This window comes from Miscanthus floridulus, chromosome 8 (assembly GCF_019320115.1).
Source record: "Miscanthus floridulus cultivar M001 chromosome 8, ASM1932011v1, whole genome shotgun sequence".
Taxonomy (NCBI): domain Eukaryota; kingdom Viridiplantae; phylum Streptophyta; class Magnoliopsida; order Poales; family Poaceae; genus Miscanthus; species Miscanthus floridulus.
In genome coordinates this window covers 186,555,645-186,580,295 of record NC_089587.1, presented here as the reverse complement: position 1 = coordinate 186,580,295, position 24,651 = coordinate 186,555,645, and the positions used below count along the sequence as shown (strand labels likewise).

Sequence of the window (24,651 nt, the reverse complement as noted above, 5' to 3'; positions counted from 1 at the left end):
GAATCTAGGCCTACTCTGCGTTCGCCTTGGCGCTCCTAGATTTCAGACCTCTCGCTGGCCCAGGGGTCAAAAAGCTTCTTCCACGCGCCGGCCTCTCCCCCACACCACACGGCCACGACGTACAGATTCCTCCGGGTGGCCACACGGAGGTCGACACGACGACGGAATCCACTCGATGGCCTCGGAGAGATTCGTCCCAGCGACCACTGAGCACTGCTCAGCAGAAGCAGATATTCAGCTTGTTGTCCTGGTCTAGTCTCAGCTCAGCTTATTCTCTCTCACGTAGTACTGTTTGTTGCGTCGTTCTCTTCTCCCGGTGCTCCTGCATGGGGCATGCATGGCTGCAGGCGAAGGCAACTATCGATGGCTCCCATTCTTTCTGTCATGTGTTGAGCTGTAACAGGCTTGACAATACAATTATTATTACAGACGACACCTTGCTTGCACCTGCACGGAATACGGATGGTGAATCGTCCCCCGGTCGTCGCAATCGCGACTGGAAGAAAGAAAAAGCCGGGTAAATCGCGGGGGAAAGGCGCCGATCGCGACGGGTTTGCTTCTGCCTGCGGCAGTTCAGTTCACTGACGTTGTCGTTGTGCCCCCGCGCGCACATCCCATGGCCGGACGGACGATTGATGGACCAGGAGACTGGAGAGGGGATGGTGTGCTCCTACTCCTATCCTACTCGGGTGCCCGGCAAGCAGTGCGATGCGGGCAGGGGCAGGGGCATGCGGCTTTCTTTCTTTCGTTTCGTGCGCTGCTTCAGTTTCAGATGACATTTGACGCGACGCTGGGCTGGGCGTGAGGCCCCTGCCGTGGCGGCAATTGAGGAGGCATGGTTGCCTGCGCCGCGCGCCCATTGGAGTCTACCTCGAGTATAGCTTCGTAGTTGCCCAAACGGATCGTTCCTCGTGCAGTCGTGCGTGCAGCGTGCTGGTGCTGGTCATTCGGCCGCCCCGCTTTCTCGCTCCTTCGCCGCATGCGTTGACGGGCACAACGAGCAATCATTCGCAGGAGGGAAAGAAGCGTGACATGAGAGCTCGGAGGGAATCATGTCTGGATGGAAAGACAAACTGACTGAACTGGAATTTGCGAGTTGCGCAGCACCTCAATGCAGTGGCGGAAGATGACGAGCGCTAGCTCGGGTCGGTACGCTTTCACAGTGGGCGAGCAGCCGGACGCGGGTTCGATCCTAGGATCGTCCGCGTTTCCTCACTGGGGTTTTCCCCGATAAATAAGTTTCAGTTGCCTTGAATAAGTTTCAGTTGCCTTGCACGGATATGACACTACTATCGTACCTTTTAGCCATGTACTTCTAGCCTTAGATATAGGTTGTAAGTCTAGTTTACACACTAGAGGTGTGAGTGTATTAGTGTGCGCGCGTGTGGTGTGAGTTGATGCGTGAGTTCAAATACTAATAAAGCTTGTAATCGAAGGTTGAGACAATACAAAAAATGCAGTGGCAGAAAGCATAATCCATCGGCATAGCAGATAGCATAGTTAATGTAGGTACATGTACACGCATGGAACATATCATCAGAGAAATGGTGCACACATATCGTGCAATTTCGAGATGCTTGTACTACATTGCCAATAATACTCCACTAAATTAGAATGGGCATCAAACAGTAAAATTCTGATCAAATACCCCCACATGGCCGTCCAAACAGTATGCGCATGTAAATTATTCAAGTACCACCATGATATCCATAATCATACATGTGCGCACGCTATACTCATACATGTGCGCACGCTATAACACAATCTTTCAAACGACCTGCACTCGTTGCCAGATTATGTTATATATAGTACAAGCGCGGAGTATATGTGCTCTCCAGGTAAAGCCAACTACCAGCTTTACCAAGCACCGTGGTAACTTAAGCCATTCGGACCATCAGAAAAATAGCTCCTTCAAGGCATTGCTATCTCCCATCAGTGGTAGAATTGTCTTATTTTCAGATTAGGGTGGTGGAAGCAACTATCCATCAAGCTGTGTTAACCTCCCCGAAATTCCTTCACTGTTAATCTGATCTGTTAGGCGGTTAAATAGAGAGAAGCATTGCCCTGCCAAAAACCTCAGGACAAATATCCCACAAAGCAAACTTATATTCTCTTGCATAACTGTGATAGAAAGCACCAGAACCCGCGATGTGGTGCCGCTGTCGACCACTCCCATCAGGAAAAATAGCTCACACAGCAAACTTATCTTCTCCTGCCGTAACTGTGATAGAAACCACCAGAACCCGCAATGTGGTGCCGTTGTCGACCACCTCCCCGTGTTGAACCATCCCAGATGCCCCGGCCACCTGATCTGATACTGCTGGTATTGGTAGCTCCTTGACCCCAGTTCCCCATTTGTGATGCTCCATTCAGTTCTTCCTCCTCCCTTTCATTGTATTCGAGGATCCTCCGCTTGATGCTCTGCTTCTCCTCAAGCTCAGCAGCTTCTTGCTGCTTCATGCTTTGCACAATTGAACTATCAGCGGGTATTAACATTTGTCTTGTCTGTTGTTTGTGTCCTTTCTTCATTAGCACCTTAACGCGCACCTTGCTGCTACTCCCAGCATTGCCACCCTCTTCATCTACTGTTTCTTCTCCACTCTCAGATTCTGTGGCCCTTGAGTCTTTTGAACCCTCAAGGACATTCATCGGTACCATCATATTCAAAGGGAGCCTTGAACGGGCCTCTGATTTACGTGACTCCAAGCTCTCCTGAAGAAGGGCTTTGAGCTCTCGATCAAAGTCTTCTTGCTCCTTAGGATCAACCTTCATGACTTTCTGTCTAACCTCGACATTTTCATCTTCATCAGAACCAACAGGAATGCCATCATCTTCATCGTCGCCTTCATTATCTGAGCCATCATTTGATTTATCCTCAGATAATATATCCTCCTCTTCTTCCCGTCCATCAATGCTGCCACTATCTGAATAGCTCTCACTATCTGCTACTTCATGATCCTTGCCATTTTCCTCAATTCCATTTGCAGCGCTTTCACCATTCACAGATGGGCCAGCATCTCGTGGCTGTCTTTTCTGAGATTCGGTATCCGAGTGTCTTTCATTTTCAATATTTTCTACTGGGGCTGAACGTTCATTTTCTTCAAGCTCAACTAACGCGGCAACAAGCTCCTCAATTGACGAATACCGAGACATGTTTGGTCGTAGCTCGCCAAATAAATCCTGCAAGAACACATAAAATATGTCCTCAGTCAAGAAAAATAATACATGTATTCAGAGTCATCAAACATTTCAAAATTCAAGTGTTACAGTACTATGATTCTCTTTGAACTTCATGTAAACATAATTGCAGCAATATGATTTACCAATAGCTGATAGGAATATTGCCTCGACCAAATGTAGCATGCTGGTCTGAGAGTACATTGTGGGGTTGTTTTGCCAGACGTGCAGCCAGTATATTACTGGAGCACTGATTGTGGGCCTTGTGATTGTGAACCAAAGTCAGGCTCTAAATGTCATGAACTTCCATTTGTCTATCATCATTTACAATTTATTAGGCTTTCCATTATCAAATTAAATGCTACTGCCTAAGCACACTAAGTCAAATAGGAGTAAAGATACAATCTTATTTGAAATAAAGGGATCTGGTCCCATTGATAAGAAAAAGTCTGCATGATCTGATGAAGAAGCAAACCACACACCAAAATGTTGACAGGCATGAATCATTATGATTGTGGCCCACCACGACACCAAAAAAGGGTCCTGGATGTCCAATGTTTAATTATACATAGGTAAGCAAATTATTGGATAAACATCAGATACAAATAAGTTCATTGCCTCATATTCAGAACATCAAACCTACCAAGAAAGCATTCTTGATCACTCACAACATAGATTTAACTACATGCATCATACAGCTTCTAAATTGGTTTGACTTCATGATTGAGTCTGTAATAACATAGAAGTTTTATGTATATATTCACGCATGATTGCAAGTTGTATACAAAAAGAACTAACCTGAATGTCAAACTCTATGTCGAGTGGTAAGGGCCCTTTACTAATAATGTATCTTTGAAAGTGTAGCAAGAATTTGTCGAGCTTCCTTTTTGAAGATCCCTTACTGAAATAGTGACCACAGGTCTGTAGAAGTGTAATGATCAACCTGATTCTGAAGCAATCTTCTGGTGGATCCAACACATCTTGCTGCACAAGTGAAAGGGAAAATGTTCAATGAGAACTGGGATGCAAGTGGGTACTCAATGGTGTTTTTGGGTCAGCTAACTAATTACGTCCAAATGCCATTCTGGTTCATTTTTCCACTCCTCTCAAACTACGGAAATACATTCTAGTTCATTGGGTCAAATTTTTGGGTCGACCCGATGACCCAAAATAGTTTGAACTTGCATGCCTAATGAGAACAAATGATGGATCTAACATTGTGATCAGTCATCCTTCAAGCATAAGCTTCCATTTGTTACAAAACATGAAAGAAGCTAGCTTAACATATAGTCATAAGCTTTGTGGTAATTCTTTATTGCCACATACACCCTCCGTCCCAAAAAAATCAACTTCTGGCTCTTTTGGGACGGAGGGAATAGTGTGTAAGGAGGTATGATGTCAGAAAATGAATTTGATCATAGCAATGGTCCTTAAATCATTGTTGAATGATGGAATTACTTACTTCAGGAGTTCCATGACCAAACACAATGATAAGGTACAGTGTATCAAAAACAACTGATGAATCTATATGCTTGTAGCTGTATAGCTCTCCAAGGAACCGCATGTGGGCAAGCCGCCTTTGTTGCATCCCATAGTCATTCAACTCCAATCCAACCCTTATCTCTTCTAAAACCTAAATCAAAATAAAAAAATAAATAAACATATAACGTGGATGTCAACTAGTTTATCACCAGAGTAACAGCTGGATAACTGAAAACTGCCAGTTAATTAATGTGTTACAATTTCATCTTATGGTGACTACAACAGAAAAAGAAAAAAGAACAGACTCCAACAAATATTAAAAAAATGTTCCTTTTTTCCTTTATTTATGCAGTCAGCTAAAGGAACTAACCTCATCTACCACTGCGACAGCAAAGTCATCATGATAGCGGCTGAGACTAGCAGTGAGAAGAGCAATCAGATGAACTTGGCTGTACTTTCCTTTGTGAACCTTTAGAAAGCACTTCAGAAGGTATTGTTGACATTCTGCCCAAGGTAACTTGCGTAGTTGGCGCAAAACATGTTCAACACTTGATTTGTCAAGATCTGAGAAAAGCAACTTTCTTATGTACTACACAGGAAAAGGAGGGAGAATGTTAATTGTTACATTTTTGTAGACAAGGCACAATAGAACATGTAACAAAGAATAAATGGAAATCTTACTTGATGCAAAGGTGGCCGAACTTTTGATATCCGTGCAGATCTTTCGGGCGGTTTACAAAGGTAGTAGGCGTTTTCTACAAGTGTACTGTGGCGTGGATCCAAATTCTTGACATTTTTCAATCTCATCAGTATCTCCAGCATGTTAGCCATGCGAATCGTAGTTTCAGGTGAGCGATACAAAAAGCGGCCACAAGTCTCGAGAAGGTTGCAAGCCACATCAATATTATGATGACTGAAATCATCAAGGCAGGCCTGCAAAATATATAGAAAACAAATATTTGTTACCAAAGTAGCACACGTAAAAGGTAGAAATTACTAATTCTGAGCTTAATAAACGCATACCTTCAAACAGCTAAAAACAAGAGCTGGAGGAGCCATTTTGAACTTGCACAACTCCCCGATAAACCGTATATTTTTTATTTTTGTTTCAATGTTGATCTGATCCTGAAAGGTAACAGAGCAGAGAGAAAAGTTAGTCCAGTAAATACAAAACATAGGAGGCAAAATAATTGCTGCCCCCCTCCACTTCAAGTCCAACTTCCTAGGAGGATTTGTAGCAACTAGTGTTGTCATGCATTTCATGTTTATATTCATGTTATTAATGCAACTTGCATTCCAGAGCAAACAATAAATACTAGATACTGTCAAGGCTTAGAAGCAAAATTTATGATAAGATGAGGAACTGAGCACAAACAACGTCAAGCAACAAAGAGTTATGAGTATACCTTCTTATTTATTAAAAAGTTGAACTCCTCTTCAAGCATAGACAGAAGCATACTGGGAACATCTTTCATACAAGTTGAAAGTGTCGCAACCAAACGAGAATAGTAAGGCAACAGTTCCAGTGAAGTCCTATTAACATTGAATAAGGCACGCACAAGTTTCTTTCGATTTGCTTTAGAATTTAGGTAGCAAAACTCAACCTGGGGAAATCAAAAGTAGCTTGATTATGACGATCAGTCTAAAATAAAGAGGACAGAAATTATAAGATGGGTGAATACCGTCAATTGATCAATGAGATCACGACTGACACATCCCGGCAGCCTCTGCTGGAGGTTATCCAGACTTGCACCATCCAAGGCTCTTCCTTTCTCCTTCTCTCTTTCATTTTTCTTATCCAGATCCTTCTCCTTGTATTTTTCCTTTTCTCCATCCTTTCCCTTCTCTTTATCTTTGTCTTCACTCTCTTTCACTACATCATCTACTTTAACTTCTAGTTGATGTTCAGTGGCAGAATTTTGAACGTTGTCATGTAGTTCAGTGTCTTGTTCTGTAGTGGACTCCTTCATAACAAAATTCAAAAATAATTTAGTGGCAAACCCAAAAATAAAAATAAAAGAAAACGGCAGTGAATGCATATTTAGATGAATAAATTTCTCTGCCTTCTCACTCAGAAGGAAAGGGCGCAAACCATGTTGATGCCAGATGTAAAAATCTATTGGAACATGTTTTATTAGTCAAAAGGTTCTACCATTCATGAATACATTTTACGCATCACATGAACTGGGAGCTCAACATGGTGCGGAGAGCCGGATACCATGAGGGACTAGGGGTAGCCCTGGCCCCCTAATGATTCATTTATACTTATTTAATTAGTACTCAATCCGTTCCAAATTATAAGACGTTTTGGCTTTTCTAGATTCATGACTTTTGCCACGCACTTAGATATACACTATGTCTAGATGCATAATGAGAGTAATGTGTCTAGAAAAGCCAAAACGTCTTATAATTTGGAACGGAGGGAGTACCAAATAACTCAATACATAGTATCAAAAACTTATTTGGCACCCACCGAGTTCTAATCCTTGTTGTTTGGTCCCTTAGAAATCTTTGGCTCTGACCATGACGCCACATAAATCTTTGTGTGAAGCAAAACTACCATTCCGGGCAATCTAAGAGAGTATTTCACCACATCATACACAAGGGTGCCACCTCATGTCTCAGGCTTGCCCCCATTACTAATATCATAGGCGGACAGAGAACAAGGAAAGAATCTACCAGAGGTGGAGCCAGAATTCTCATGCCTGGCGCTGGATAAATGTGTTCTAAACTAGACTCTTTGTATTTTAAATTTTAATAGAGTTTCAATGTACTTATGAACATAGGCCTAGATCCGCTGTTCAACGCAGTTCCTCTTTTAGCTAGAAGAGCGTCTCTTTGAGATTGCCATATTGATAAAAGTTGAAGATCCTGTGGGATCACATCAAATCAACTTAATAGCCAACCCACATCTCTTAACACACTTAAAAGCTTATAAAAAGGCTAAGATACTCAGAGACAGGAGGATTGTGCATGTCCTTAAGGCATGGGGGCAGTCTTTCTGATAGGACTTATGCCCTACCGGAGTTGCTGCGCAGGTTATAGGGGTGGAAGAGGGGAGGACGTGGTCTGTACTCTCGACGTCGCCGAGGGCCCGTGGCGGCGAGAGAGCGGCGGCTGCTGCTGCTGCAGCCCTAGAGTCCACGTGGTGCTACAGTAAAGATGTACTGTTCACACGAGAGAGAGAGGGCAGGGGCGGCTGGCTCCCAGGGGAAGCCAGCAACTTAATTGTTGCTTTCTGCTTAATTCCAATCATCCCAGATTACAAGTATTTATCCTTCCCTATAGATGCTATAATTAAGGAACTATATCTATCTCTAAGAAAATACCAAATAAGCGATAAATTGGGCCTCTAAGCCCCTTAACAGACCGCCCCCCTAGCCACTATTGGGCCTGCGCCTGGCATAGGGGATGCCGGTCATAACACTTTCCCCCGATGGTTGAGTTTCTTTTGTGCATGCCCTTGAAAGACCACCTTGCAATCCAAAAGAAACAAGCCAGGGGATATTCTAAGTAAACCCAACAAAAGATATACAAGGAACCCATCAGTGTCCAAAATGTTGCAAGCAAACATAATCAGAGTGAAATCCAAGTTTATAAAGACGAAATTGCAATAGAACCCTCTTACATATACATTAAAGACATGATACTTGAAGAATGGACTACTTTAAAGATTCAGAGTCTTACACTAGATTGCTCACGGCCCTTAGCATGCTGCTCATTCGACTTTGGCTCAACCTCTCCCAGTAATACAGCCGGCACAAATGCTCTGCTCAAAAATATATATATATAATTTCAAAAGGATAATAAAAGAAAGCTAAAGAATGTAACAGATATTGGCAACTTAGTGAAAAGTAAACCTGAGATCAGGTAAAGATTCATAAAAAGCTTTGGTATCTTCATCATCCCAGATAGGTTCCAATGCAGATGATTCTTTTCCAGAAGAAGGCAAGGCATCGGTTCCTGTAGTAACTCTTGTTGTATTTCCATCATCTGGCATCACTGGAGGCTGCATGTCAAGAGATTCGGCCAACCTGCAAAACAACACGTTAAGAGAGCCAAGAATCATACAGACAAAAAAAAAAGATGGAATGATAACTGACATGTTAACAGACAATTATCAACAAACGCTCATGTCGTGATAAAATTAATGGCCAGTTGGTGGTTGCTGCACCACGCTGTTACATCTAATTAGGAAATTACACTAATTCCTGATGCAGGTTGAAGGCGTGGATGGAACACTTAGTAGGATGGTACACCAATACTACCTATACCATGTCTACTTTAATATACCAATGATATTGCATCCTGACTGAGGTATGGAAGAATGAGAATTTTCATGCAAGTAAATTGTTTATCTTTTTTTTATTTAAAGAGTGTGTCTTATATTCTTATTTTTAATTTTAAAGAAGGGCGGGTCCAAGGGAGGCAAGGAAAATTCAGGCAGTAAGTTCTAAGGTCCATGTCCATGTGTGTGCTCCTCTGCAACTCATCATCAGCCCCACACAAACAAAACACTAGATGCCATTATGCTCAATCCAAAATTGGCAGAACTACATGATGTTCAATATATATATATATATATATATATATATATATATATAGGGAGAGGCTATTCAGTAGCCGGCTACAAAATAAGTTATTCTGTAGCCACCTCCATTTACTATAATTTTATATACTAATTTACCATAATGTCAATACATATTTACGATAGTTGGATTACTATAACACATGGGGATATTTACCATAACGTTATATTAAAACCACTTAGTAAGGAGTTACTATAAATCTCGTAAATTAACATAGTAATTATCATAACTCAAAGTGGCTACAGAATAAGTTATTCTGTAGCCAGCTACAGGATATATATATATATATATATATATAGAATAACTACTCTATAGCTGGCTACAAAATAACCTATTCTGTAGCCACCTTGAGTTACTATAATTACTATGTTAATTTATGAGATTATAGTAACTTCTTACTAAGTGGTTTACTATAACGTTATGGTAAATATCCCTATGTGTTATAGTAACCTAACTATAGTAAATATATATTGACAATTGACATTATCGTAAATTAGTATATAAAATTATGGTAAATGGAGGTGGCTACAGAATAACTTATTCTGTAGCTGGCTACTGAATAGCCTCTCCCTATATATATATATATATATATATATATATATATATATAGACACACACACACACACACACAACAACACACACAACAACAACAAAGCCTTTAAGTCCCAAACAAGTTGGGGTAGGCTAGAGTTGAAACCCAGTAGAAGCAATCAAGGTTCAGGCACGTGAATAGCTGTTTTCCAAGCACTCCTATCTAAGGCTAAGTCTTTGGGTATATTCCATCCTTTCAAGTCTCCTTTTATTGCCTCTACCCAAGTCAACTTCGGTCTTCCTCTGCCTCTCTTCACGTTACTATCCTGCCTTAGGATTCCACTACGCACTGGTGCCTCTGGAGGTCTCCGTTGGACATGTCCAAACCATCTCAACCGGTGTTGGACAAGCTTTTCTTCAATTGGTGCTACCCCTAATCTATCACGTATATCATCGTTCCGAACTCGATCCCTTCTTGTATGAATATATATAACTTAATTCTGCAACTGGTTATAAAATAACTTAATTCTGTGGCCACTTTGAGTTTCGATAATTACTATGCTAATTCACGAGATTATGGTAACTCCTTACTATGTGATTTACTATAACGTTACGGTAAATATCCTCATGTGTTATAGTAACACAACTATCGTAAATATGTATTCACTTTATCGTAAATTAGTATATAAAATTATCGTAAATGGAGGTGGCTACAGAATAACTTATTCTGTAGCTGGCTACTAAATATACTACATATATATATATATATATATATATATATATATAATAAAAAGAGCTAGAGAATGGCAGCTTTCTGCTGAAATGGGCCAATAAATACTCACGAGGATACACCACGTAGTAACTGATCAAAAGACTTTCTGAGTTTCTCATATGAAGCTGTGTTCTCATCACTTAGTTCACCTTTGGCACTTAAAACTTTTGCATTCTCTGCCTCCATTAGACGAAGAGACTAGGTACAAAGAAGAGTTTACAGTTTAGTTTATGCATGCATATAATAAACTCACAACAAACAAGAGTGTCCAAACTAACAAAGAAAAGGAGTTACCGCATGTTCTGATTGTAGTAGTTCAGCTACAGCATCATAGTAAGAGTTCAAGGCTTTCTTAAAGAACTTCTTCTGCTCAGCAGTAACATTTAGGTCCCTAAAAAACTGCATAGATTCAACATTGTTGGCAAATCAATTGATGTAGATAGATGCCACACGTAGTGAATAAATTAACAGGAATTCCACCAAATGACCAAGACATATCAATCTGCTGGCAATACTTGACAGCATGCTGTATTTGGTCTGTGCTCACTGCTCAGCACAGTACCTAGTAGCAGAAGTCATGACTTTTATGCATGCAGGTTTCTCACGTGCTTTGGCCCTAGCCTTATGGCCATCAGGAGTCAATGACACTTCCTGAAGTGAATTGAACTGAAAATCTACTTTATCAGTTCACTTCCTAGTTTCTACTTCGTTGGTTAACTTTGGCACTTCGGCCTACTATACAGTAAGACACTATATGTTTTAGAGTTATATATTCACATTCAAAGGCCACAAAATATATGACTGCGTGTTCTTGCGGGAGGGGGGGGGGGGGGGGGGGGGGGGGGGGTGTTGTTAAAACTTTGGAGCTTGGGTTATGCATTCAACAAAGAGCAGCTAGATCATCTATTGCAGTTGAATTGTGTGATCAGTATTTTTTTCCTAAGGCCTTCTATAACTTAAACAAATAAGGTTGATACATAAGCTTATCTTACCTCATCATAAGCTTCTTGACCGTGAGATTGTAGCCCTAAAAAAAACTTCACTTGACGAGCAAAGGTAGATAGAAGAGACAAGTTTGTTTGAGTTCCTTCACGGTCCTTCAAATGTTCCGCTGATGTAAGATCTTTTATAATATTTACAAATATGCTAGCATCTTCGACAATTCCAACAAAATACAGTTCGATCAAAAGTTTCAATGTGCTTCTCTTCTTCATGGCTCTCGAATTTTTATCTGCATCCAAATCATCTCCAGATTTTCCAGGAAAGAAGACCTTCAGTAGACCTTGTATAAGACAAGGAGAGAAGTCCTTGTATCTTTGATGAAGGAGCGAGCAAACCTACATTAGAGTAAATCCACATAAAATAAACTCATGAGTTAACACCTTCATCATTAATAACAAGTATAACTTCGGTGATATTGATAACCTTGCTAACTGGTCACAGCCAACCAAGTTGAACTCCTAGGGATAACCTTGCTAATATTAACCGACTGAGGTGATGCATGCCCCTAAGTATAACTTCGGTAATATTGATAACCTTCTTAATACTAACCAACTGAGGTGATGCACACATTGTTTCCATAACAACCACTGAGGATAATGAGCATACTTCATTATGTAGCTCAGATATTTCACACACTGGAATGATCTTGCACATGTAAAGTGAAGGGACCAACAGCAATAAACGTCATAAGCATGTCTATCAGAAATTTGCACTTTTGCATAAAGTGTAACCATTGCTATTGCAAATTACCTGAACAGCAGATTGTATATCAGCGGAGCGAAGTTTGGCCTCACAAATATAAGAAACCGCTTCGCTGACAAATTTGCTCAAATTCACACTTTTTAACTCATCCATTAGCCCATCCTTCTGTTCATCATTTATTGTCTTCAACTTCTTTATAACTGTTGTATTTCGCTTGATACTGGAGTCCAGGGTTCTCAGGTAGTTTGCATCTGGGATTAGTGAATCGTCACAAAGGTAAAAAAAAAAACAGAATTAGGTGCTGCTAGTCAAGATAAGAAATTGTATACTCTAACAAAATATGAATCATATCCACCAATGAAAAAGAACCCAAAATTGCAACATGGAAGATGACATAAGCAAAATAAGAAAATAATAAAGTATGAAACCATTAAGTAGTTCATCATCACCCATTGTCAAGATTCTAAGAACATATACAAGCAACAGGAACTCTTGTTGTGTTGTTCCTCATCCACAACAAATTGTCAGAGTGGGTTTGTCAAGATTCTAAGAACATATATAAGCAACAGGGAACTCTTGTATGTTGTACACTTGTACCTCATCCACAACAAATTGTCAGAGTGGGTTTTTAGCGGTCAAACAAATAGAATTTTAGAAGTGACATGTGAAAGAAAAGGAGCATCTAAGTTAACGCAGATAAATAAATCTTCCTTGAGATTCTGGAACGAGAAGCTACAAAATTTGGTTTTATTTTATTGCAGCCATATTTCTCATCTAATTTCTGGCTGCTACAAACTTTATACACATTTCCAGTCGTGCAACACATAGATTTGCTCACTTCCACTCGAAGACAAGTTTTTTACTTGTAAATTGTTTCTTATGATTGTACCAAAAAATTCTTCCAACACAATTTGAAGCAATTATCCTGAACCATTTTTTTATATCATTGCATAAAATTGTTCCTTATCATTGCACCCAAAAAATATCCTCCAGTAGATTTTGAAATAATTATCCTGTAGCAATTTTTTGACATACAAGTTAAAATAGACAACACATACTGTCTGCAATATCTAAAACGAGGATTTCATGCAATTCTAGAATATTGTTCCAGTGTATAAACAAATCCTCCACCAAACAAGAATTAAAACAAGAATGCTTCCAGCACTTGATTTGAATGATTGCTTGTGCAGAAACGCATTACTTCAACCACAAATATTAGCTCCATCTAGGTATGTCCTAAGTTAAGCTTTTTTTTAACTTTGACAATCGACATACAAAATTTTACTCCTACCTATTCAAGAGAAAAAATTATATAGACTTCATCATGGAAACTAACTTTATTTTTATACATAACTGTTTCCATTTAAAGTAATATATTTTTATGGATTCTTGTTAAAGTTTTAAAATTTGACTTAGGACAAACCTAGATTCACTTATATTTGTGATTAGAAGAGGTATATATGAAATAAAAATAGTGAAAGAAATAACTACCAGGCCTTTCAGGGTTTAGGTTGCTCCGGCGGAGGGAAGTCTTTTGATCAATTATCTTTTTATATTCTTCAAGGCGGGCCTCCTGCATATATAGAGTAAAAGAATGTCAGGATTAGTGAGCAGGATCCTGATGTTTATGACACTTGAATTCAATACCCAGACAACTAATGGAAACAGGTATTTATAGGTAACACAAGTTTAAAATTACAAAGGTAAATCCACTCGAGCCGCATTCAAGGGTCCAGTTTTAAAAAGTTGCCTTAAGATAGGATACTAGAAACTGACAGACAGAAAGAAATTTTCATTTGTGGAGTGCTTTCACAGACACACGCTCTGACCAGAATAGTTTGTTGATGGAGATAGGTCCAAGATTTGTCTTTGCCCAAGTGGACAGATAACTGCTACTGGTGGCATTTGGTTGGTTAGCTCCATGACTAGAATTCAGAGTATGCAATGGTTACCGGTGTCAATATAGTGCTCTGTCCCACACCCCTCTCATCATTCAAACACTCTATGCCATAAAATATAAGTTAAACAACTGCATATAGTTAGGTCAAAGTTGGGGGTAATAATCAAAGTTTATCGGTGTTCCCAACTGAATCCACAAGACTTTATGGCAGGCCTATCAAATGCCCAACCGATTCTAGGCATAGCAAATAAAATCCCAATCCTACTAATTTTTTGCCCTATCAGTGCCAGGATCTGCCAATGAAATAAGATTAGAGGAGACTAATTTATCAGTATCATTAGGTGGACAAATTACAAGGCAGAACAATAGGATAACCATCAACAGTAAAATTGTGAGTTATCAACAACAATAAACATCATTTATCCATGAAATATTTAATAAAGGAGTAGAGGTCTCAATTTACCTCATCATCCTGTTTGCTTTGGCGCACATCATCATCTTGCTTGGTATCAGTTCGGTTCTCACTCTGAGCATTGTCCATTTTGTTCTTCAGAGCGAAAACCCAGAACTATCCAACGTGATATGCACAACCAAAATAACCTTAGTACCTGTTAATGGGAAATAATAAGCCACGATCACTACAAATAAGAGGCGGAGCCAATAAAGGACATGAGTGTACACATGTATACCCTATAATTTTTGCAAAAGAAAAAAAATCGAATTTAATAGGCATAATACACATGTATATGCTTGTAATTAGAACAGATCCGAATACAGATAGCCAAATAGCGTAAGTTAGGGTTTGGGTGATCGGTTTAGCACGGCAGGAAGGGCAGATAAGGGGTGGGCATACAGGGTTGGTGCTCCTCGCCGGCGAAGGGTCGGCGGTCACCCAATCGTCGTAACGAGGGAGGGAGAGAGAGGGAGCACTCGTGAACTCGAGAAGAGAACACAGGGGTGAACAGGGAGCACACTTGAACTCGAGAAGAGAACGCAGGGGTGAACACAGTCGAGTCTGTTGTGTTGGGCGTTTGGCAAGCTCCTGTAGAAATTTGGATGGGCAAGAATCGTACCGTTTAGGATTAGGATCCGCGACCGCGTCTGCTTGAACTAATCGTACCGCCTCCTCCGGCGAGTCGCGGGTTGGGACGGCCGAGGGTGCGACGAAGGAGAGCTCGGCGGCGACGCTGGGAGGGTGACGGCCGCCGGCGTGAGGAGAGGGAGCTCGGCGGCGGCGCTGGGAGGGGGACAGCTGCCGGCGCGAGGGGGGCGGGGGGCGCGGGGTGGCGAGCACGGTGAAGCGAGGGGCGGCGACGACGAGGCGGGCAGCTGTGGGGCCGGCGTGCGTCAGGCGGGGAAGGGGGAGGTTGAAGAATCGAGGGAGATTTCTCCCACAAGCCACAGCTCCCGGAGATCCGACTCGACTCCGCTTCAGCGAGGGGACAGGACCAGCATGTGGCATTTTTTTATTTTTTAGTATGTTTTTATGTAAAAGTGAACTGATTTTTGTAAATTTCCGGCGTAATTTCTGTGTATTTTTACGTATTTTCTGTGATTTTTTTTTTGTTTTAAAGGGACCTCCACGTTTTAACGGTGTCATGTGAAAAATTGGAAGTAACTGTCTGTACTAAAGGACCGTTTCGAGAGCTGCTTCAGTTTGTGCGAAGAGAATCACTCACAATCAGTTAAATGTTCAAAATACCAACCAATTCAGGTGGGCATCAGCAAAGAATCACTTCTCCATTTACGCTACGAGCTGGAAGCTAAAAAAATGCTTCACCCTGCTCCCTGTTATATTCTGATGGAGATCAGCAGAGAATTAATTCTCATAAGCTCCTCACCATGCTCCCTCCTAGGAATCCAATAGAATCACTCCATCGAAGAATCAAGAGCATAGTTGAAGAATCAGGAAGCAAAGCTCTCCCAAATAGAGCCTAAAATCGTGGCGAGTCCACGGATCAGGGTTTTTTTCACTGACCTAGGCAAAAGCTAACCTAAGTAGATTATGAAAAGAGTCACGAAACCATGCCCCTTTGATCACCTTGATCTCTCTCTTTTTTCATGTGGCAGCCTCGCACGCGGTAAAGAGGAGCGAGGACCTCCCTACAGCCGCCCCTTTCATCATCACTTTGATTTCCCTCATGTGGTAGCCTCGCCGGCGGTAAAGAGGAGCGAGGACCTCCCTACAGCCGCCCCTTTCATCATCACTTTGATTTCCCTCATGTGGTAGCCTCGCCGGCGGTAAAGAGGAGCACGAACCTCCCTCCGTCGTTCAGGTCTAATGGTTTTTTTTAGATTTTAGATTAGATTGAGTAAAGTTAGTTCCATGAGCTATTGAATAACATCGTTTTCGCGGATTGCTCATCGGATATTGGGGATAATCGAGTTCATCGTTTGCATCTATGTGTTATTGACTTGCTGGATTCTGATCTTGTGATGGAATTAGATAGAAGTCGTGATTTAGAGGTGAAGATTGCTATTGGTGGGCTCTAGATATACGCTAGCGTATATCCTTTGTGTCCAAAGACTTGCATGTAAATAGGGATTTAATTATGCTACCTTAATAGTAGAAATCCCTTCTCATTTGAACAAACTAGTCCCAAAATAGGGCCTGATGTTTGTTTCTTTATCCTGGTAGAGTATTGGCCAAACTGCCCAGACTTGTTGATGAAATCGTTCTGACTTTATTTTTACTAACGAACATGTTCATGTGTTGCAATAAAAAATACATTTTGCATCATATTATGTGTTCTAATACGTATTGGATTCAGACTTTGTGTCGTGGTTAGACCGCTGCTATTCTAACCGGTAATGCTTCGTTGTGGGCGTCCGTACGTCTGGACGGACCAGCCCGCGCTGCAGCGCGCGCGATGACCAAGAAAAAAAGCAGGGCATACAGCTGTAGTTAAGCGGGCACTCGCCTGCTTTTTACGCGGGTCAGCGCATGGGAGCGTGTGGGTGCATGCGGCATGTGGGGTCGTGCATGCGTTGTGAGCATGTGACTAGAAAGAAGGCCTGACGCTTGGATTCTGTGAGAGGAGCGCAGGGCCGCATCTACATGTGCGTCTGTTGGTCTCGTGATGCGTGACCGTAGATAGCTGAGTGCTGGCCCATTTTTTTCCAAGCACCGTGGCCGGTCCGACGCACCGGCGTCGAGCTCTGTATGTTTCAGGCGCTTCACGTGTATGTTTTATATGTTTTATTTGGATGTTGCATTTGTTTTATTTGTTTTATTTAAATGTTGTCAAAGTAGATCTGGTGTTGCATATACGTTGCAATTGTTGTACACAAATGTTGTAAGTGTATGTTTCATTTGTTTCAATAGTATATTGCAAATGTTTTATCTGGATGTTACATAAGTTGCAGTGGCTATACACATATGTTGCACGAGTATGCTACAAATGGTTCACATGTTTCAAATGTATGTTGCAGCAAATGCTTCTTGTTTCAAGTGTTTTCATTAGCAACCACAGGAAGCATAGGCGGAAACGGTCCCCACGTCTTGCGTAGCGACAGCAGGCATACATAGGCGCGCGCAGCAGCATGCGTAGGCGTTTAGACATGGGCTAGCGTCCGAACGTCCGGAGGCTAGACACGCCCTATTCTAACTTTATGAGCAAAGGTCATGACTTCGGATCGTAGATGAGACGATAAACCAATTTGGACTCTAATATATAATTTATCACGTACCACTGCTCATAATAAAACTAAATATGACTCTTATGCCCCGCAGGGTGGTAAGAGAGCCACAATGGATGAAAAAATTGGAGGATTTTTTTTGCTCTTTTAAGTAATTAAAGATATATGGCGCGCCGAATCGGCGGCCTAGGATGTCCATGTACGTTCTATTTAGCTGGTGCGTTAGATCAAAATTCCACGACTCAGATGAAGCACGTCACAACCGGTCTTCCTCCAGGCATTCGATAGTGGATAGATGAAGCAAGTGGACGCATTCAATGAAGTATGGGTGATCGTACGCGACACGCAAATGGACGGTGGCGCGTAGTAGGGAACGGTGGATTCTCGACATGCATGGCCGGTGCCTAACTAGCGTGGTGGTCGGCATGTATGCGAGTACACGTGCATGCACGCTGTTGAAGCCTTGTTTGCTTTGTAGAGTTGGGCTCCACCGTGGTCCTCTCATGTAAAATGGTGCTCATTCCTCTTTCTCTCTCGTGTGAATGGCAGGCGGCAGCAGCTCCGCTCCTCCCCTCCTCTTTCTCCTCTCCGTGCTCTCGCTCTCTCCCTCGCTCCTCGTCGCAACCGCCGAGGCTCCCCGCACCCTATGCGTGGCACAGCGGCGTCCCCCAGCACGGCGCCATGGTGCGCCATCCAACACCAGTGGTCGTGGCCACGTCCGAGCCCCTGCTCTCCCCCGGCGCTGCCTCGGCCCACCGGTCCGCGTGTGCTCGACGAAACCCTAGCTGCCTCTTCCTCGTCGTCGGCGGGCGGCGACAAAACTCGACGCCTGGACCTAGCGGTACCTTACCCTCGTCCTCTCCTACCCCGATGCGGGCCACCCCCAGAGTGGAGGTGGGCATCCTCTTCTTCTCCTCCCCCGACGCTGGCGGCTCTAGAGCGGCGACGGGCGAGCCGGCCACGTCAGGCCCCTCCCGCTCACCTCCCACGCGCGTTGCTGAGTTCTCACCCGGTGGCGGAGGCAGCCCCCAAAAGCCCGCAAGCCAAATTCCCCAACCCCCACCACCTCCACACTCCAGTGAGCCTCCCCCCCTCGATCTCCCTCCTCCAATTCATTATGCTTCTGCTGCTGCAACTGAATCGAATCGCTCCACTGCTGCTACCACTACTACTACTACTGATCTCTCTATACCACTACTGCTTGCTCATGTTTCAATCGATCAATCAATCATGCTGCGCATAGGTTTTTTCGGCGCAAAGGTAACGAATAATCACGAGTCCCAGTTTCCCGACCCCCCGTCGCCAGATCCGCAGCGATTCCGTCCGCCCAACGCGAGTTCCCGTGGATATTATTTTTCTCGTGGATTTTTATGTGTGATTTTTTGGAGATTTTTTTTGCCTGGTCTAGGGTTAGGGTTTGTGGGCGACGATGTCGGATTGGCAGCCGTCAGAGGAGCCAGAGGAGCAGGTGGACCTGGAGGGGGACGATGGCGGCATGGACGATGATGACGATGGGTACCGCCGCCGCAGCAGCCGGGACGACTCGGAGGAGCCCGAGGAGGACGACGATAATGACGAGCGCCACAGCAACGGCGGTGGCCGCGGGGACGACGACACCGGGATGGAGCCAGAGCCAGCCGTATGAGGCAGTAGAAAAGGCGGGGACGAGACGGGCAAGGAGGCCGACGCCAACGCGGGTAGCGGGCTCGAGGACAAGGAGGGGAGGAGCAGGTGGGACGAACTGCTCACCCGACCGCCCCATGGCTCCTAGGTCTTCATTGGCGGCCTGCCCCATGACATCACGGAGGACAACCTCCGTGAGCTATGCGAGCCGTTGGGAGAAATCTACGAGGTCAGTTTCACGAATCCATCCTCTTGTTTCTTACCATCAGCTTGTTACATGCATGGAGTTGTAATGTGCGTCTCTGTGCGGCGAAACGAATGGCAGGTGAGGTTGACCAAAGATAAGGACACCAACGAGATCAAGAGGTTCGCCTTTGTCACCTTCACCGACAAGGACGCGGCACAAAGTGCCATCAAGGATGTGCAAGACAGGGAGTCCAAGGTAGCTACTAGCGCAGCCGATTATTCTGCATAACATGAGCTTCCGCATTCTGTCATGTGTTCTGCGCATTGCGTTTATATATGGTGGTTGTTTTTTGTGCTGCATGGGAGGACTTTGCGGTGCTCTTTGGCGCAGGCAAAACATAGGCTGTTTATTGGGAATGTGCCCAAGGGGATGGGCGAGGAGCTGACCAACATTATCAAGGGGAAGGGGCCAGGTGTCGTCAACATTGAGATGTTTAAGGTGTGCTTTGTGGTTTTGTGCTTGTCTTTGTCTGTACAGAGCATGAGTTCTGGATTCACTAATGGTGAGATGCTGTTGCACAGGATCAGCATGACCTGAACCGTAACCGTGGCTTCCTCTTTGTTAAGTATTATAACCACGCCTGCACAGAATATGCCAGGCAGAAGCTTTCATCACGAAGCTTCAAGGTTGATGGGAGCCAATTGACTGTTAGTTGGGCTGAACCTAAGGGTTCAACAAATCCTTCATCTACAGCTGCTCAGGTAGACATTTGGGCTAAAATGAAATTTTCAAATTCTATATGTATTGTTATATTTCAAGTTTTATTAGGCCTTTTGGTTTTGCAACGGTAGTCTTATGCAAGTCTGCCTATCGTTCTAGATGAATTGGGCAATTTGGATGTCAATGAATTTATGTTTGCCTTTTCTGCTGTCATAATCTGTTAGGAACCAGATGTAGATGTGGCCACTGGAAAATGAAAAACAAAAGAAGTATCAAGTATTTGGGGCTTAATGGTTGTATTTGTTGATTAGTCATTTTCTCACTTGGATAGTTCGATAAAAGGTTTAGTGCCTTTTATCATGCCTGATGAGTTTATAGTGTTTAAGTGCTATGTGGGCATGATTTGTAGTGCATAACCTCCTCTTAGATTGCTTAGATAGCTGTAGGTTGTATGTTCTGCCTTGATCAACCAGGCAGCTTATCTTTGAAGTTCTCTGTGTTTAGTGATAATACGTGTCTGTATTGTCAGACTTATGATTCTTAGAGTCTTACATTTTATATTAATTGGGCTATATTAATCAGTGTACTCCTTTATATTTTATTTATATATATTATACTTTTTTAAACACTTATATTCTATGTCTATGTTTTTAGATTCTACTGTCATGTTATCGAGATAGACTATATACTTTATTCATAATGGACATGCAAAAGAAAACTATGCACATTATGGATCCACTCCCAGATGATGTATGTTACAAGGGTTATGCTCAAATCATGCCATATATAACTACATTTCACACTATTGCTAAAAGGTTCAGCCTCGCTATGAAACTGATAAATTCTAAGTGGGACGACAATATTTATTACTGGAAGCGAATATTCCCTGCATGTGTTACAAAAGTTCCAAAACATAAAGACTGGTAATCACCTATAATATGTTTTCTTTCTTATTATCACAAAATAGTTATTTAATTTATGTACAATAAATCAAACAAATGCTCATCTCGACATGCATGGGCGGTGCCTAATTAGCATGGTGGTCGACACGCATGCGAGTACGCTTGCGTGCATGCTGCTGGGCCTTGCTTGCTTTGCATACATGCAAAAGCTATCTGTTTGTGTGTGCGGGTGCACTGCTGACACTTGCTTGCTTCACGGGATAACTGGTTGCCCGCAGAAAAAATATCTCGTCCCCTCCAACCGGCATCCCATTGTCTCCTCTGCTCTCTCATAGTCGTTGTTGCCCTACCCTCTTCCTTCCCCTGCGCCGCTGCTCCGCCTCTCACAGCGCCGCCCCTCCCCATCGCCTGCACCGGCGGTGCGCCCTCTCCAGCGCCTGCTCCGCCCCTTCTTGCGGTGGGGAGACGGTGACCCCCTGCGCGGCGCATCGGCGCGAGCACACCCGAACGGTTGGTGCCCCTCGGCACGGCGCGGTGCCGGCGGCCCAGCGTGGCCGGTCTAGTTCCTCGGCGAAACCCAGCGATGCTCCTGCCCAAGGGTACCACGTTGGAGGTCCGCTCCTCCTCCCGCTCGCCTTCCACGCCTCTGTCCAACTCCTCTAGCTTCCTACCCCGCGGCTGTCTGCCGCCGCCGCCTGCCAACCTAGCCCCACCCCGACTCCTTTACGACTTTGTGAGATTTCTCCATTCCCCTCTAATTCATGCCTACATATCTTTGTGAGTAATCATTTGCCGTCTATATTTTGTAGGACATGGATGTTGTTCCTACCTTCCTGGTGACTGTTCTACACTTATGTTTTTTATTTGCATGCTTTTCAGCTTTATCAGCTAATCCACAATTCCAGGCCTCTCTGTGCTCAACATGATCATACCCAAGTTAGAACATCAATATCGTTTTCAGTTCACCTTTCTTTCTGGTTCAATGTGTAAATGTTCGCATCAGATAACATACTTCTCATGCAAAGGTGATTGAGAGATGCCTATTATGGTTTTCACTCTAAAGCTGATCTCTAGAAATCGTCAGCAAAGTAAGTGCGTACTGTTGTTTTTTGGAGACCAAAACTGCTCTATTTTTTCCTTCAGCTGATAATTGGACTGTACTCAGGAAGTTTCTAGATTTGCAAAATTTTCAGAAAACGATGAAATGCTCGGGCTTCACATTATTCATGAGAATATTTTGATTAGTTAATGATCCAGTCATGTTCAGAATTGATTCTAGACTTCATATACGCTGAAATATTCAGACTTTATATATTCAGAAGACACACCTTTTGTTTAGCATTGATGGTCTAATTTTGCTTGGTATAGGATGAAATACCATCCCTGAAGTTTTTTTATAAGACTCACACCAGCAATTAATTAACTTAGTACAAGAGAACATACCTAGCGCCTTTTATGGTGCTAGCGTACAATTCTATGTTTGCATTTTTCAGACCTCTAAAGATAATAGAGGCACTTTTCTTACTTTGCAATCAGACAATAGTTGCAAGCCATGTGTGTGTTCAGCTCAATTTGGAACGTAGATACCTTTGCATATAGATAGACTTATTTCAGTTCCACACATTAGACCAGGGCCCATAATATAAGTGACTGAAGGTATATATATGGAGAATTGTAGATATATATATCGCTCTTCATTTATGCCTACCATTGTGGTTATTTTCGTATGGAATGAGCATGCAGATGTCTTTGGTGTCCAGCAGTTCATGCACATTTACGAAAGGGGTCAGTGGGTTTTCTTTTTTCTCGGTCGTCATGTGCTGATATTGAAGGTGATGCATTGATCTTTTTTGTACCTATGTGTATTTTGATACCTTTGTTGCGGTGTTGATTTGATTGTCTTATTTCTTCATGACTTCCAATGTTCTACGGAAAACATAACTCCAGGGATCCATGCTACGTAAATGATTTGCAAAGCTATTTAAAATTTGGAAATTTGGAATGAGACAAACTATTGGTTTGTAGGCTTTGATATATGCTACCATTGTTTTGTTTGTAGGATGGCAGGCTGAATTTTCTTTGGACAAAGGCATATGAAGTACATACGTAAAGCATTCTGCAATTTGGTTGCTCAGGAACATATTTACAGCAACATGTTAGGACTACAGTATATGGAAACACAAATTATTTAGTTATTGTTGCGTTGTCATGCCATATGACATGGAAAATACATGTGTAGGTAACTAGGTTCTTTGTTTTGTTTTTGCCCTTGAGATGGGATTGGATCATCCTTTGTCAATTCAAAATTAAAAAAACAAAAGAGACCGCCTTGATTTATACAAAGCCTGAGCTCTCCAAATATTTAGTAAAGATTTGATTATTGACGTATATGATGGCTTTGCAGTTCATTTGAATGCAACGTCCTTTCTTAGCAGAAGGCCAATGACAAATAAGCATTTCTCAAACAAATATGCTTTGTTTATGATAGGTGAGAACTTGCACACAGACAATCTTTTTTGAATGAATGTTTCTTGGAGTTATTTCTATTTTGATTTTCGTAAACCAAATTCCTGATGAAAGAAAATATTCATATACTCACACTGCTTTTTCTAGATCTATATTATTGATTAATTTATGACAAATTTTGTGAAGTTCATTTCATTATGTCTTATGCTTAGACACTTTTGGCTTTTTAAAAGCTCAAGAGCACAAGTGCCTAAATTCAGAGTTGACAAATGCATGTGCAGGCCCTATTGTTTTGTTGCATGCTGTCAGTAGTCGAGTGCAGTGTTCTCCAGGCCACAGTTTCTTTTCTTTGGATTTCAGCAAATAGCAAAAACAAGCATCTTACTATCTTAGGTTGCCTCTACAGCTTAAATGCCAACTCCATAATACTTTGTTATATTTCTTCGTAACTCTTAAGGCTGATGAGGCCTATGTACAGACAACACTGCATCCACTAAACTCAGTAATAAAGTTTCTCATGAAAACATTGATACTTGTTCATCAAACATAAGGGTTACCTTATAGATATAATGATATTGGGAAAACAACTGTAGGATTTGTACCCTTACATTAAAAAATTGATCAGTTAACAACTTAACATCTAAAGCTGTTGAACCCTGGCCGGAGCCACAACTGAATTAGCTCACGAACATGACCTGATTATCCAGGTTGAGGTCCAAGAAAGCTGCTATATTGGATAAATGCATTTATCAGAAAACAACAAAACATGACATTATCAGACAGTATCTACTGTGAACAAAAGTACCCTTATGTATCTCTTGCTTTTATTTCTACCAGTCTTATTATTGTGATCTCCACACTAAGCATGCCTTTTTCTTTCCTTTTAGATTTTAAATTATCTCTGCTATATTGAGTGTTTACCAATCACTCGAGATGGGTCAACAACTAGTCATAAATCA

At 42.3% G+C, this 24,651-nt stretch overlaps 1 protein-coding gene and 1 pseudogene across 3 annotated transcripts; one reads left to right on the top strand and one right to left on the bottom strand.

Annotated features, from left to right (window-relative positions):
• Positions 1–1,465: 1,465 nt before the first annotated feature.
• On the bottom strand, positions 1,466–15,588 carry LOC136477753 (regulator of nonsense transcripts UPF2-like). Of its 3 annotated transcripts, none has more exons than XM_066476004.1 (17): positions 15,229–15,588; positions 14,619–14,763; positions 13,747–13,828; positions 12,304–12,506; positions 11,544–11,888; positions 10,846–10,950; positions 10,622–10,749; positions 8,520–8,693; positions 8,347–8,428; positions 6,342–6,623; positions 6,066–6,263; positions 5,683–5,784; positions 5,341–5,592; positions 5,030–5,248; positions 4,640–4,810; positions 3,976–4,161; positions 1,466–3,180 (listed from the first exon to the last, which is right to left on the bottom strand). In XM_066476004.1, the coding sequence occupies exons 2-17, from the start codon at positions 14,694–14,696 to the stop codon at positions 2,203–2,205; spliced, it is 3,585 nt and encodes a 1,194-aa protein (XP_066332101.1). In that variant the 5' UTR covers positions 14,697–14,763; positions 15,229–15,588; the 3' UTR covers positions 1,466–2,202. The 3 variants fall into 3 exon arrangements, with proteins under 3 accessions (XP_066332101.1, XP_066332102.1, XP_066332103.1); XM_066476005.1 differs by having other exon boundaries at positions 6,342–6,620; XM_066476006.1 differs by lacking the exons at positions 12,304–12,506; positions 13,747–13,828; positions 14,619–14,763; positions 15,229–15,588 and having other exon boundaries at positions 10,846–10,942; positions 11,544–11,656.
• A 3,635-nt stretch (positions 15,589–19,223) lies between these two features.
• Positions 19,224–21,562, top strand: LOC136474288 (heterogeneous nuclear ribonucleoprotein Q-like; annotated as a pseudogene).
• The last annotated feature ends 3,089 nt before the right edge of the window (positions 21,563–24,651 follow it).

Bases quoted from the DNA above. Each gene is read 5' to 3' on its own strand.
- LOC136477753 (XM_066476004.1), bottom strand. From the start codon at position 14,696: ATGGACAATGCTCAGAGTGAGAACCGAACTGATACCAAGCAAGATGAT. The intron at 12,507-13,746 runs GTAGTTATTTCT...CACTAATCCCAG, and splicing joins CCTAAACCCTGAAAGGCCTG to ATGCAAACTACCTGAGAACC. The intron at 4,811-5,029 runs GTTAGTTCCTTT...ATTTTGATTTAG, and splicing joins CTGTCGCAGTGGTAGATGAG to GTTTTAGAAGAGATAAGGGT.